Raw genomic sequence first — 14,872 nt, 5'->3', positions numbered from 1 at the left:
TACCCCAGTCAGGATGCATTGACCACTCAGAAGCTTCTGTGTTTAATGTTTCTAAGCTTCTTTTTTTAACAGTTTGCAGAAGTCTTTTATTTTATCCTCAGTGTAGGTCTAAGGTAGAGAGAGCAAGAGCACAGCCTGTCAGAACACCTGGATTCAAATCCGCTCAGCCAGCTGCTGGCATCGTGAGCAAGTCGTTTAACCTTTCTGGGCTTAATTCTTTCCCGTTCACAGCAGGAATAATAACAGCCCCACAGCTATTTACTACAGTAACACCCGGAAGGTTGTAAGGATTAAATAAGAGCCCACTTGAAGTGTGGCAGGTGGAGCGTAGTAAACAGTAAATAATAATACTGGCCTGTGTCATCGTTAGGTTAAATGTTGTGATTGGCTGATCAGTCCAGTAAGGTGCATTTTTTATCCCCATTTTTAAGATGAGAAAAATGAGGCTCAGAGTGCACTCTTCCCAGTAATCACCCCCCAACTGCCCACCCACCCACAGGCCCCCTTCTCTCGGTGGTGGTCTGTGTAAGGGAGGAAATCATCGGGGCCGGCTGTCATTGTAAGTGTGATCCTAGGGAGAGATGCATGCTGCAACGGCCAAGGCAAGTATTTTCCATTCAACTCATAGGGGCAGAAGGAACCTAGGTTAGAGCCGGACAGTTACAGCCTTTGAGAACAGGGAATGTAAAGCTAAGTGAGTTTGAGTTTATGCCCAAGGGAGGTAGTAACAAGAAATGAAAGAGTGGTTGTGCCAACTTAAAAGGATACTGCAGCTCTGTAGTTTGGGCTGACCTGTATGCAGGGACACCTCAGTGCTTACCATGACACTGGCACCAGGACGGATCACCAGCAGCCAGGGATGGGGGTGGGGAAGCTCCAGGAGTGACCTCGTACTGTTCATCACAGCTCACAGGCTGACTTCTCTTCCTGCCACCTGAATGTGGGTCCAGCCAGCCTTCTTTGGCATCTTGTGGTATTCCAGTTATCATTGCTGAAAATACCATCTCAAAATTAGTGGCACAAAACAACATCCACTTTATTATGTTTATGGTTCTGTGAATCAGAAATATGGGCAGAGCCTGGCAATTCTGCTCTTCTCTGCTGAAGTGGTTCAGATGGCTGGAAATGCTGGGCCATCTCTCCAGGGCCTCTGTGTGGCATCTCCTGGAGCTTGAATGTCCAGGATGACTCCTTTTCTCCGAGTGTGGGTGGGCAGCCTCTCCCCCCAGCCAGCTTGGACACCCTCAGAGCCTGGTGATCTCAGGGTGGCCAGACTTCTTCACAGGCTTGGTTTCCTCCAGCGGGAGTGTTCCAAGGGACCCAGGCTGAAGCTGCAAGGCCCCTCGAGGTCTGATCTCAGAGTCCCAGCATGTCACTTCTGCACACTCTGTTGGTTGTAAAGCCAATTCAGATTCAAGAAGGCAGAGGAACAGACTCGCCCTCTCAGCAAGGGAACATCTTGGCGAGTACAGTGAGGGAAAGTAATGGCAGCATTCATGGAGGCAAGTTGACACATGTGGGCTGAGAACATCGGATTTTGAGTCACAAATATTGGTTCGTATCTTTGATTTTCTAGCTCTGTGATGTCAAGTTACTTAAGCTCTCTGAGCTCAGTTTCCTCATCTATAAAATGATGATAACGATACTTTACTACAGATGATTGTGGTAAGACTTAAATGAGATAAATCTAGTGCTTGGCTCAATGCCTAACCCCTGTGAAGTCCCTGCCAAACTAGCTATAACTGTTGGTGGTGTTACTCCAGCCTGTCCTTCATTCAGCATCTGCCGAGTCTCTGCTGTGTGCCAGGCACAGTCTTAGGCATGGTCGCAAGGATAATAATATTGAAAGCAGAGACTAATTGGACTTTCAAGTTTTGTTGTTTTCTTCCTGTTTTTGTGAGCAGCGTCACTGGCTGTTCAGTGCCAGCCAGCACCAATGGGGTGGGCAAGCCTGGCTGGGTGGAGGAAGCACCTAAGCCCCTCTGATATTACAATATTATTTTTGGCCTTGTCCCAGTACAGTCTCCTGTTCTAATGCTAACGCTCCTCCCATCTTAAGTAGTGACGATGTTACTAAGGAGAGGCCGGAGAAACGAACCTTCCTCCTTGTTCAACTGTGTGTCCTCAGGTCTCGTCTGATAACTGCCTGTTCCTCTCGAGGGCCCTGGTCTATTGGTCACCCAGCACTCAGTATGCAAAAGCCCCGTCAGAACCAGCTGCTCCCATGTTTTCTCGTGCCCATGGGCCCTACCTGGCATCCAGAACCGATACAGGAAAGGTACCAGTGTCCAACTCTTCACTATGTATAATTACAAAAGAGGAACTCTGAAAAGCATTCTAAAATAAAATGGAAAGCAAGACATCCAGGAGAGGCCATTTGGCAGGAAATCTCAGTCCCAGTCTGGTTTCTCTGTCTTATTTGAGTCTTTTCCTACACGAGGAAGTAGTTAAAAATGAAAAGGCAGAGCTGCTAACTCAGTACTTTTCAAAACCTCCAGGCTTCCCGAAATGGTCGTGTGAAAGCCTAACTCGCCCAGGTGAGCATCTGTGACCTTCAGGTGAGGACACTCGGGCTCCAAGTAAACTTCACTTCCAGGAATTTGTTTCTAGGCTACTCATAAAGGAATTCACGCTGTTCCAGTACCTTAAAGCTGCACATTTCAGCATCCCTGAATCCACCGTCATTCCCTCAGGCTAGTTACCCACCCAGAGCACGAGTATCTGCTGTGTAGCCCCGACCAAATGGACATTAAGCATCAAGTAAAGCATCAAGTAAAGGTGAACAAGACCAAGCGCCGGCGACTTCATGTGGTGACTCCAGTAGTCGGAAGCCCCAGCCAGTCTGCCTTTCAGAGGGGACCCGACGCACACTGGGAGGCGAAGCTGACAGTGACGCGAGTGCCGGGTGTAGGCAGCCGAAGGGTGCAGCCCCCTTTGTGCGGTGGCAGCCAGAGCTGTCTGCCAGCCCTCCTCCACTCTCATTTGTTGGTGCATTACTAATTTACTAGTCTGACTCATCCCTGGAGGCAAAAAATGGGCTCGGTTCTCATTGCAGGAAGTGCTCAGCTGGCTGTGTGAGGTTCAGTGTCTCCAGCAAGAACAGATCTGTTGTGGGACCTCATTCCTTAACAAGTAGCTCAAAGGAGAAGACACATCCTGTGTCAAACCAACTCTCACACCCAGAGGCATTGTCCCATTGCTTGGATCTAAGACCATGACAATCTAGCATTGACTGAAATCCAGTCAGTCCAGGAACCCATGGGCCTCTTCCACATGTCTCTGAAGTCCATCCTGCATCTCCCTCGCCATCAAGTGGGAACCATCCTAAACAGTTCTCCCCAGAATCGTGGGAATTGAGCTATCCTGTGTGCTTGATTGGGTCAGAGTTGCAGAATCAGCATAAGCAGAATGCTGTTTCTGTGGATTTGAAAACGCAGCTACACACTCTGGAGACATTCATTGGAATGGAAACTTGGGGAAGAACAGGCCTGCTTTCAGCTGGTGCGGTGGTTTTAAGAAAGCTCTTTGGGGCCAGTAGGCACCCACTTCTTTGATGCACTGTGACCTTGGGATGTTGCTGGGACCCTGCCTCTTTGGGGTCAGACCATGTCCCGTTTCCTAAATGAGAGAGACAGGGTGGAGCTAGAAGCTGTCTTGAGAGGAGCAGTTGAAAGTCCAAAGAAAAGAACCTTTCTCCCATGCACTGCTTTGCACGGCATTCAGACCTGACAGCATCTCCTGTCTCTTGCTGATTTGATGATAAAATATGGAGTGGACCCATAGGGAGAGCAAACGCCTCAAGAAATAGATGGATAATTGGCTCTGTTTGCATGCTGGCTGCTGTATCTGTGAGACGCCACACCAGCATGACTAATGCCTCTCCCCTCCGCCTAAATTAGATTTTGATTGTGTTTCAGAGATGTTCACTGAATCACAGATGTTTGAGGTAAAAAGACCCACACTTCTCAGAAACACCTCCCGTGGAGTGTGTGGGATCGTCCTTGCAGGCATGGCTGACATGCTGAAGGACCAGTAACCCCTTCCCTTCCAAGGCTGGGGTGCAGCCAGCTGACTATATGGGGCCTGGGCATAAAAGGGTCCATGGGCTTGGGCCCCATTCCCATGGGGCGAACTGGGGAGTCGGCTGTAAACAAGCGTGTTGCGTCAGTGACTAATGCCTCAAGTAGGCCCTAAAGTGGACCTGGATTGTCCTGTTCCTGGCAGAGTCCCACTGACGCATGGCCACATCAAGTGGGGGTAATTCAAGGTCCTGCTAGTTCACCTTCCACCGTGTTCCTCAACAACTCAGCTGGTTCTGCCCTGCAGTGTGCTGTAGTAAATGCTTTCTCATTTCTCTTACAGAATTTAGCCTATGAAATCATCCTAACACTGGGACAGGCATTTGAAGTTGCTTACCAGCTCGCACTGCAAGCCAGAAAAGGGGGGCATTCCTCCACACTTCCAGAAAGCTTTGAGAACAAACCCTCCAAACCCATCCCCAAACCCCGTGTCAGCATTCGCAAGTCGGTGGTAAGTAGAAAAGCTACTCTGCACCCCGTTCGCTGGGGGGAGAAGGGGCTGCTAACCAGGCCCTTGCCTGCTGTGGGGTCGGCCCTTCTCCTGGCATGAGTCCTCCCAGAATGTGCCCCAGCTCAGTTCCTACAAAGTCTTGGGACCATCTGCCTGAACCTGGAGGCACCCAAGAAAATTCCACTTTGTCACCTGCTGCTGTCCTTGCTGAATCTTTGCTGAAGGTTCAGGCAACTTGGGAGCAAGATTCCCTGAGGCCTCTGCTGCCATCCCACTGGGGGTTAAACCTCCCGCGATCCCCTGGCCCATAGAAGGGTTAGCAGTGGTTCACAGGGAAGGTGTCCCTGGTGCTCGGCCAGAGGAAGTTATATGCACAGACTGTACGCGGATCGGAGCAGAACTGCCCCAGTTGCATTGCAGGAAGCCTAGGCACCAGCAGCCTGAGGCCTGAGCCAGGCCCAGCGTGCTTTCTCCCGGCAGCTGAGGCTTCCTGCAGAGCAGTGACTGTGCAGAAGGCTCAGCCCCTCCTCCTTGTCATCTGCCTTCCTCCAGGAATTTCCTCCCCTTCCCTCCCACAAGCTCTGCAGACATCCTGTCCTAACAGACTTTCATGACTTCAAGGCGGCCGCCTCTAGTAGTAGCAATACCCAGAAGCTGGAATGTTACCAGCCTCCCATCTGGTTTCTGCTCTGGTTGCCGTATGGCATCCTAGAAACTTTAAGACTCGGGGCAGACAGGCATCCCCAGATGCATTGCTCTCGTGCCCACATATCCTTCCAGATACCCGTGACACCCTCCTCCCCACTGACCCCTGTCCCCAGGGTCAAGTGCAGGATTTTTAGTGTTTTTAGAGAGGCACCTACCTCTGTGACCATGTGGCTTCTTATTTAAAATCCTCGTTCAGTTTCTGCTCCCTTCACCCTTCTTGGCAGCTTCAGCGTCCATAGGGATGATCCCTCGTGTCTGGCCTCTCTACTCCTTGACAATCACTTCTAGGATCTTCACCTCCACCTCATCTCAGCCATTCACTCCTGTGCTCATCCCTCATTGCGATCATCAACAACTACACGTGGCTGAAAACCCTTCCTTCAAACACCTCCACACCTATCCAACCCCACTGGCTCACAATGCTGATTCCCAGAACTCCAGACTTAATCAATTTCTTCTTCAATATTTAACAAACATCTGAAACTTAGCATGTCCAGAATTCTTTTCTTTTTCAGTATTGCTGATGACATATAAATTTTCAGTTTGACTTAGTAGATTTATGTCATGACAGCTGTAAATATTAGTACACTGCATTGTTTATAAATGGCTGATTGTTGGAGTCTTTTGTCTCACCAGTAGAGTGGAAACAATAAGGACATACTTATGATCTGTATTTTAAAATGGCTAAAATCCTCTGAGGTATAGTCTATTATAATTGTATAATATAATTTTTAGATCCCTTTAGATTTACTTGTACACTGATTAGTCAGGGAATTGTATAGTTTAAATATAGTAGATAAATCCTCATTTATTTAGAAAGGCATTGAATGGACTCAAAATTGTTCCTTTTAACCTATTAAAAAATTTTTATATTGTGGTAAGACAATAAAGTGCACAAATCTTAGTGTGCAGCTCAATGCTTTCTGACACATGTATACACTCATATAACCATCATTCAGATCAAGATATGAAATATTCTCACTGCTTCTTTCTGCCTTCACCAGTTTCACCCATCTTCCTATCCCCATCCCCTATGGCAACCACAGTCTTCTCTGTGTGAGTCTGTTTCAGTTTTGCTTGTTCATTCATTTTTTTAGATTGCGTGTTTAAGTGAAATCACGTGGTATTTCTTTCTCTGACTTATTTCACTTAGAACATAATACTTTCTAGGTCCATCTGTATTATTGCAAAAGGCTAAATTTCATTTTTTTGTGACTAATATTTCATTGTAGATACATACCACATCCTTCTTTTCCATTCATCTATCAACGGATATTTAGGTTGTTTCCATATTTGGCTATTGTAAATAATACTGCAATAAATACAGGAGTGCTACATCTTTTTGTATTAGCAATTTTGTTTTCTTTGGGCAAATTCCCAGAAGTGGACTGGCTGGGTCATATGGCATTTCTATTTTTAGTTTTGAGAACCCTCCATAGTGCTTTCCTTTGCAGCTGCACCAGTTTGCAGTCCCACCGGCAGTGTACGAGGGTTCTCTTTTCTCCACATCCCTGCCAGCACTTGTTATTTCTTGTCTTGATGATACTAGAGACCCTGACAGGTGTGAGGTGGTTATCTCCTTGTGGTTTTGACTTACATTTCCCTGATGATTAGTGATGTTGACCATCCTTTCTTGTGTCTGTTGACTATCTGTGTCTTCTCTGGAAAAACGTCTATTCAGGTCCTCTGCCCATTTTTAATTGGATTGTTTTTTTGGTGTTGACTTGTTATGAGTTCTTTATGTATTTTGGATATTAACGCCTTATCGGATATATCATTTGTAAATATATTCTCCCACAGAGTAGGTTGCCTTTTCATTCTCTTGTTGGTTTCCTTTGCCATGCAGAAGCTTTTTTGTTTGATGTGTCCCACTTGTTTACTTTTGCTTTTGTTTCCCTTGCTTGGGAAACATATCTAGAAAAAAGTTGCTAATGCTGATGTTCAGGAGTTTACTGTTCTGCTCTAGGAGTTTTATGGCTTCAAGTCTTACATTTAGATATTTAATCCATTTTGAGTTTACTTTTGTGCATGATCTAAGACAGTGATCCAGTTTCATTTTCTTGCATGTGGCTGTCAGTTTTCCCAGTACCATTTATTGAAGACGCTGTCTTTTCCCCATTGTGCGTTCTTGGCCTCCTTTGCCATATATTAATTGGCCATATAGGTGTGGGCTTATTTCTGGGCTCTATTCTGTTCCATCTGTCTATGTATCTGTTCTTGTGCCAGTATCATACTATTTTGATTGCTGTAGCTTTGTGTATAGTTTGAAGTCAGGGAAGTGATACTCCTAGATTTGTTCTTTCTCAAGATTGCTTGGGTTATCTGAGAGTAGGGGGGGTGGGCTTTGGTTCCATACAAGTGTTAGGATTATTTGCTCTAGATCAGTGAAAAAGGCCATTGGTATTTTGAGAGGTTGCACTGAATCTGTAGATAGCTTTGGACAGTATGGCCATTTTAACAATATTAATTCTTCCTATTCACAAGCATGGAATAGCTTTCTATTTATTTGTATCTACTTCAGTTTGTTTCAGTTTCCTGTAGTTTTTCAAATACAGGTCTTTCTTTTCCTTGGCTACATTTATTCCTAGATGTTTTGTTCTTTTTGTTAAAATGGGATTGAATTCTTAATTTCTCTATTAATTCACTAAATATTGCATTTAGTGCAATATCTGTTTCACTAAAATGCAACAGATTTCTATATGTTGGTTTTTTGTATACTGTGATTTTACTGAGTTTATTTATAAATTCTAGTCATCTTTTTGGTGGAGTGTTTTAAGGTTTTGTACATACACTACCATGTCATCTGCAAATTGTGACAATTTTACTTCTTCCTTACCAATTTGGATGCCTTTCTTTTTCTTACCTGATTGCTGTGGCTAGTACTTCCAGTGCTATGTCAAATGTGGTCAGAGTGGGCATCCTTGTCTTGTTCCTGATGTTAGAGGAAAAGCTTTCAAGTTTTTCACTATTGAATATGATGTTAGCTGTGGATTTGTCATATATGGCCTTTATTATGTTGAGGTATGTTCCCTCTATACCCACTTGTTGAGAGTTTTTATCATGAATAGATGTTCATGTTTTTTCAGTAGCTACTGAGCTAACCATATGGTTTTTATACTTTCTTTTGTTAATGTGGTGTGTAAAATTGATTTGTGGGTATTGACCCATCCTTGCATCCCTGGAATAAATCCCATTTGGTTGTAGTGAATGATCCTTTTAATGTATTTTTTAATTCTGTTTGCTAATATTTTGTCGATCAGAACAGAATTCCTTTTTTTCCTCCCCCCTCAAAGCTATTTCTCTCTCTTTTCTTCTCTTGCTTGATCTTTATGCCATTTACTGAGCTAGGACTGTCACCAGGTTGCTGAAGCCATAAATCTAAGTCTTTATTTATATCTTCTTCAATTTTTTTCATCAATTTCCTGTAGTTTTTCAAATACAGGTCTTTATCCTCCTTGGTTGAATGTATTCCTAGGTATTTTATTCTATTTGATACAGTTGAAAATGGGATTGAATTCTTTATTTCTCTATTAGTTCATTAATTTTACATAGAAATGCAACAGATTTCTGTGTGTTGAATTTGTATACTGTGACTTTACTGAATTCATTTATAAATTCTAGTCATTTTTTTGGTGGAGTGACCAAAGTCATCCTTGGTTCCTGTCTCCCACTCACCCTGTTTGCAGTCCATGAGCAAATTCCACCCATTCAACCCCCAAACATATCCCAGATCCTTCCACTCTTCTATTTCCTCTGTCACTCTTCTCATCCAGGTACCACCACTGCTACTCTCTTAAACTACTCCGGACACCTCCTAATGAACTCCCTTCCTCCATGTAGCAACCAGGGTGATCTTAAAACATAGGTCACATCATGGCACCACTGTCCAAAGCACCTAAAACCTAATTTCCCACCACACTCCTCTTTGATGCTCAGGCCTTCCTGTTCCCGGAATAGACGAAGTTCATTCCTACGTGAGGCCTTTGTGCCACTTGTTCCCTCTGCCCTAATTTCTGCACAGCTGACTCTGGCTTGTCATTCAGGTCTCCGCTACATGAAGAGGCTTTTCCAGGACCACCAAATAGAGGTAGATGCCTAGTCATGTTCAAGTATATCATCTGCTTTTAATTCTGTGTAGCATTTATTAATGGAGATTTTGTCCGTCTTCCCCCACAGAAATGTTAAGTTAAATGTCCAGGAATTTTCAGAACATTTTTGGGATTACCTCTTAAACTGTTATATTCATTCTCACATGGGCTAGATAAATCTCATAGCAAGTGCCTCCATCTGACTTTACTCTGGTCCCTGTAGACTTCCAGAAGAGCACAACAGGTTGGGTAACTTTGTGCCATAAGAGGTCACAGAATATTTATTCATCTAGAGGTCTTCACTGAGAAATATGAAAATATACAGTGAATAATAATGATGTTCTTTTAATTGCCTCAAGATCTTATTCCCTCAACTAGTTTCTGTGTTCCATTTCCCTTGGGTCCAGTTGTTTATTGTTAAGAAGTATTCTGTGATTACTAAAAATATGTGATGTCTTCCTAACAGCCTTGTGAAGATTCAATCAAATCATGTTATGAGGTAACTGATGGGCACAGGTCCCATGGCCTTCCAATACACTCCAAAGCTCACAGTGCAAAAGAAATAGGAGAGGTCTTCCTGCAGCTCCCTTACCCCAGCATTCCTGAGCAGAGGGGGTGGCCAGCTTCAGGGGCAGGTGAGGAGACACCAAAGGATGAGGTGGCAGTTAGTTGAAGAAGTTCCTCTAGGCCTCTCCTTAGAGCTCACATCTCACATCCCACCCCAGAGTGGCCTATTGACTTCATAAGCACAGAAGCTAAAATGATTTTAGCTATTTCACAGCTCAGCTCTCTTTGGTTCAAGGCTCAGCCTGACCTGGCCCTGCTTCCCTCTTTACCCTCAGGTGTCTCCCCTATCTCCCACTCTGCAAACTGACTACAAGCCCTCAGTCATTGGCCTTCACCTCAGGGGCTTTGCACATTGCTGTTTCCTCCTCCCCCAACCTTCACCAGGCAAACTCTTGCTTGTCTTCCAGCTCTTTGTTTAGATGGTACCTCATTCTTTTAATAATACCTATTCAACAAGTATTTGTTGTGTACCATTTACAGGGTTGCCAGGAGCTTTTCTAACAGTACTGAACACTACTACTAAACAGTAGTGAACAGAACAAAGTCCTGCCTCCATAAGCATATATTGTAGTGGAGGATGGACAAATGAATATATAATGTATGTGGCATAAGGATTATAAAGAATAGAGCAGAAAAAGAGAGCAAAGTTGGGTGTATTTTGTACAGAGTAAACACGTGAGGGAGGTGATGTTTGAGTGGCAACATGAATGACATAAGGTTGTAAAGCACACCGGCATCTGGAGAACATTCCAGCAGAACAGATGCACACACAGGCCCTGGGTGTGGGCTTTGGGGTTTATTCTGACAGTGATAGAAACCATCTGAGGCTTGAGAGCTAAGGAGTGGCATAATCTGGTTCACCAACACCAGGAAGTCCCACTGGCTCTGACATGGGGTCAGCGGTCTTCCTATGTGCCCAGAGAGCCCCATTGTTTCCCCCCCTTATCTCATTCTAAGTATTGAAGTGTTTCTATACATGTTCGCCTTCTGTGTGCCTTCAAGAGCAAGGGCTGTGTCTCATTCACTGTCCCCCGTGCCCTCCAGTGCCCAGCACACAGACCATATTGCAGTAAATGTATATCAAAAGAATGAACACATGATTCTCACATGCCAGCATCCCTGAAGTCCTGCCAGGGTGTAGTGTTGGTTTCCAAGCAGTGTTAGGATGCATGCTTGCAACCTCATACAGGTACCGTGTAACAGGCATCAGCCTTTCTGTTTTAAAGCAGATCGACCCATCTGAGCAAAAGACTTTGGCCAATCTGCCATGGATTGTGGAGCCGGGACAAGAAGCCAAGAGGGGAATTAATACCAAGTATGAAACCACAATTTTCTGATACTCACCATCCTCCTGTCCTCGTGGTGCCTTGCACGCCGAGCACTCCCGGAGCAGGCTTCCCTTCGTGCCTCCATTTCCACCAAGCCCAGGAGGAAGACCGCTCTGTTTGTGTGGCCTTGTCACGGGCGAAAAGCCACTGGCCATTCCTGGGGATGTCCTTTCTGCACCAGTGACAGAAAGCGCAACCAAAACTTTCCAGCTGTAACCCCTGAGAGGCACGAGTTGAGATTTTTCGCTGACTCTCCTGACTCCCCTCCCTACCACCACCCAAGGTATTTCTAACGACTCTGCCCTAACACTTGCTTTGCTGTATTTGGGGATAATACCTTTAAAAATAAATAAATAAAAGGGGATCTCTAATACTGCCTAAAAGCATAAAAATCTTGGGTTTATTTTTCGCTGTCGGCAGTTTTAAAGGTAGAATCAGAACAGAAGTACCCCCCCTAAAACATCTGTGAAATATCACTGAGTGTCGTTTCATGCAAAAGGACAAAAATCACCCCTATGATTGCCAGGAAATACTGTTTCCCAATTTCTATATTTGTGGATTTTATATGTAATCAACTATGTCAGATAAAGAAAACCTTTACATCTATGGATTGATTCAAACTTTAAGAATGATTTAAACAGAGAAATTTATTATGCACAGAAAAATGTGTCTTGTATTAAATATTTTTATTAAAAGAATGTTTCATTAATGCATTAAGAAAACTAGGTTAGTTGTGAGGGATATTTCTGGTTTCATTTCAAATAAAGTAAATTTCTATTGCTACTACCAAGAGGTTTGGGCTGGGTGTGGCAACATAGTGCTGACACTCACCAGAGGCAGGAGATTCAGGCAAGCAGACGGGCGTCAAACCGAAAGTGCTGATGCGGCCATAAGCCTGCAAAGATTGTTTTTTTCTTTTTTTTTAATCTTCACACTTTAAAGTGTTTTAAGAACATGTTAAAAAAAAATCTAGGGCTCCTGCTGTCAAGATTTCTGTCATGGAAACCTTGTTTGAGAAAGGTGTTAATAAAATTCTATTGCAAAAATTTTTTTTCTAGAAAAAATAAATACAAAACAAAAAAAAAAGAGATTCCAAAGTAATAAAACTCTTTTCTTGAAATAAAAAAATAAATGTTTGCTTACTATTTGATTAAATAAAATTTACTTACATTTCTTTAAGGTATTTTAATTTTTTTAATGTCTCTGTGGAGTATTTGTATGATACCATAATGTATATTTATGTAGAACCAAATTATATAAACAGTACCAATATCATTATAGAAAAAAATATAACATTTTAATGTATATTGTTCTAACAGGCCATATTGTGAATCATTTTGAAGTTCATTACAGCGATATTGATAAATTGTGGGATTGTCTGGGTTTTTTTATTAACCATATTATTTTAAACCTAACAGATTATGTTACATTCATCAGTTGGTGAATTTTGAAAGAAGAAAACTAAATTTTATTTCAAACTGACAAATGTACAAGGGTTTAGTTCAGTGTTGAAGAATTTTAATACAATATTAAATTACTTGAACTGAGAAGTTCCTTGTATATATTTTGCCTATTCACTGTTGATATGTATGTAGTAAACTGAGAGTAAAATTACACTAAACTATGGTACCAAAAGGAAACTGTATAGGAGCAAAGTAAATAGTAGCTTTGCTGATACAGAAAAGTGTAAATATGCTTGGGCTTCCAGTTATAAATTTTGTAATTTTGTCATTATTTATATCCTATAAAAAAAGCACACAAAATAAAACAAAAATTGTACAGTCATTGGTGCTTGGCATCATTTTGTGAGCACCTTCCCACTTCCATCAGGAACAGAACCAAAGCCCCAGCCTTCTCAACATCTATAGCTAAAGGGATTTTTTAATTGGCTAAATTGAGAAAATTTGCTCAGAGTTCAACCAGTCTGAGGATGACACACAGCCTTTAAATGAGTTTCAGCCAGAAAGCCCCCATTGGCTTTAAATATTAAAGTGGCCTGTAAGGCAGAATTGCCAGAAAAAAATTCTAAAAGAGGAAGGACCACCAAACTGGATCGCTTTATAGGACGATACAGACGGCGTGTTTGGAAACACATCTACAGGTTTGTCTCAGCTCAGGCTGCCATGACAAAATGCCGTGACTGGATGGCTTACACAAATTACTCGCAGTTCTGGAGGCTGGAAAGATCAAGGTGCCAGCATGGTAGGTTTCATTCTGTCTTTTCTGCTGGCTTGTAGGAGCCGCCATCTTTTCGTGTGCTCACATGACTCCTTCCTGTGTGCATGTGTGGTGGGGGTAGCAGCCAAGCTCTCTGGTGTCTATTCTTATAAGGGCACTAATCCCATCACAAGAGACCACCCTCATTAACCCCACCTAACCCTAATAATCTCCCAAAGGCCATCTGCAGCTACCAACACATTGGAGGATTAGAGCTTCACCATATGAATTTTGAGAGGAGACAAACACCCCTTAAAAAAATTCATCAATTCTTTTATTTTTCCTAAAACACATGTGCCAGCTGTGGAGTTAAGTGATAACAGGACAATGTCAGAGAGACACTGGAAAGGTCAATGGTTCACATCCTATATCCCGTGACGGTCAGGAGAAGATCTCCCTGCTGGTGAATCCGTCTGTTAATTCTCCAAAACTCACACCAAAGCAATCACAGGGCGCCCCCAGCCTGATATGCAGACACCCAAGCTTTAAATCCCAAAGAGCTAAAAGCAGCCTCAGTGGGGGTGACATTCACAGAGGAAGAAGGGCAAGTTTCCTAAAGGAAGGTTTGTGCTGGGATTTTAGGTGGTAATGATTCAAATGGGCTAATTTGGCCCCTTTTTATCTTTGCTAACCACCAAGAGGTCAGCAATCCTCTTATTATCTCTGTGGATCAAATGCTTATCTGTATCACTTATGGTCCCTGCACAAAGATGGTACACTCCAAATGGGATAATTTAACAGTTTAATAGTAATCAGTGAAACAGAGGTATAGAACAGTCTCCCTGGGTTGAGGGCTGAGGGTAATGGCCTGAAGGCTACTTGGAGGAGGCTACCAACCAGGTTAAGTGACAAGCCAGCTCCATGAGAACCAGGGATTAAAATACCCTGATCTCCAATGAAACAGACTAGAGAGCCAAGCAATAAACCCACACCTATTGAGTCAATTAATATATGAAAAAGGAGGCAAGAATACAAAATGGGGAAAAGACAGTCTCTTCAATAAATGATGCTGGGAAAACTGACAGCCACATGCAAGAAAACAAAATTGGATCACTGTGTCATGTTTGTCTCAGGTCAGGCTGCCATAACAAAATGCTATGGACTGGATGGCTTAAACAAATGACTCAAAACAAAAGCAGGGAAACAAAAGCAAAAGTAAACAAGTGGAGCACATCAAACAGAAAAGCTACATAGCAAAGGAAACCAACAACAGGATGAAAAGACAACCTACTGTATGGGAGAATATACTTGCAAATGATACATCTGATAAGGGTTAATATCCAAAATATATAAAGAATTCATACAACTCAACACCAAAAAAACAAGTAATCCAATTAAAAATGGGCAGAGGACCAAAACAAACATTTTTCCAAAGAAGACATATAGATAGTCAACAGACACAAGAAGAGTGGTCAACATCACTAATCATCAGGG

General features: G+C 43.1%; 1 protein-coding gene across 17 annotated transcripts in view; it reads left to right on the top strand.

Annotated features, from left to right (window-relative positions):
- Positions 1-13,006, top strand: part of ANKS1B (ankyrin repeat and sterile alpha motif domain containing 1B) — a 995,298-nt gene extending 982,292 nt beyond the window's left edge. For 9 of the 17 annotated variants that reach the window (XM_073213675.1, XM_073213671.1, XM_073213670.1 and 6 more), the window contains 2 exons: positions 4,363-4,530; positions 11,120-13,006. In XM_073213675.1, the coding sequence (XP_073069776.1) occupies positions 4,363-4,530; positions 11,120-11,230 (279 nt within the window). In that variant the 3' untranslated portion in view covers positions 11,231-13,006. Of the gene's footprint in view, positions 1-4,362; positions 4,531-5,462; positions 6,143-9,281; positions 9,326-11,103 lie in introns of those variants that run through there. The other 8 variants (XM_073213674.1, XM_073213669.1, XM_073213668.1 and 5 more) reach the window with 5 other exon arrangements.
- Positions 13,007-14,872: the final 1,866 nt, after the last annotated feature.

Source organism: Manis javanica, chromosome 10, assembly GCF_040802235.1.
Source record: "Manis javanica isolate MJ-LG chromosome 10, MJ_LKY, whole genome shotgun sequence".
Taxonomy (NCBI): Eukaryota; Metazoa; Chordata; class Mammalia; order Pholidota; family Manidae; genus Manis; species Manis javanica.
The sequence above is the reverse complement of the archived record's forward strand: the minus strand, read 5'-3'. Positions and strand labels throughout refer to the sequence as shown.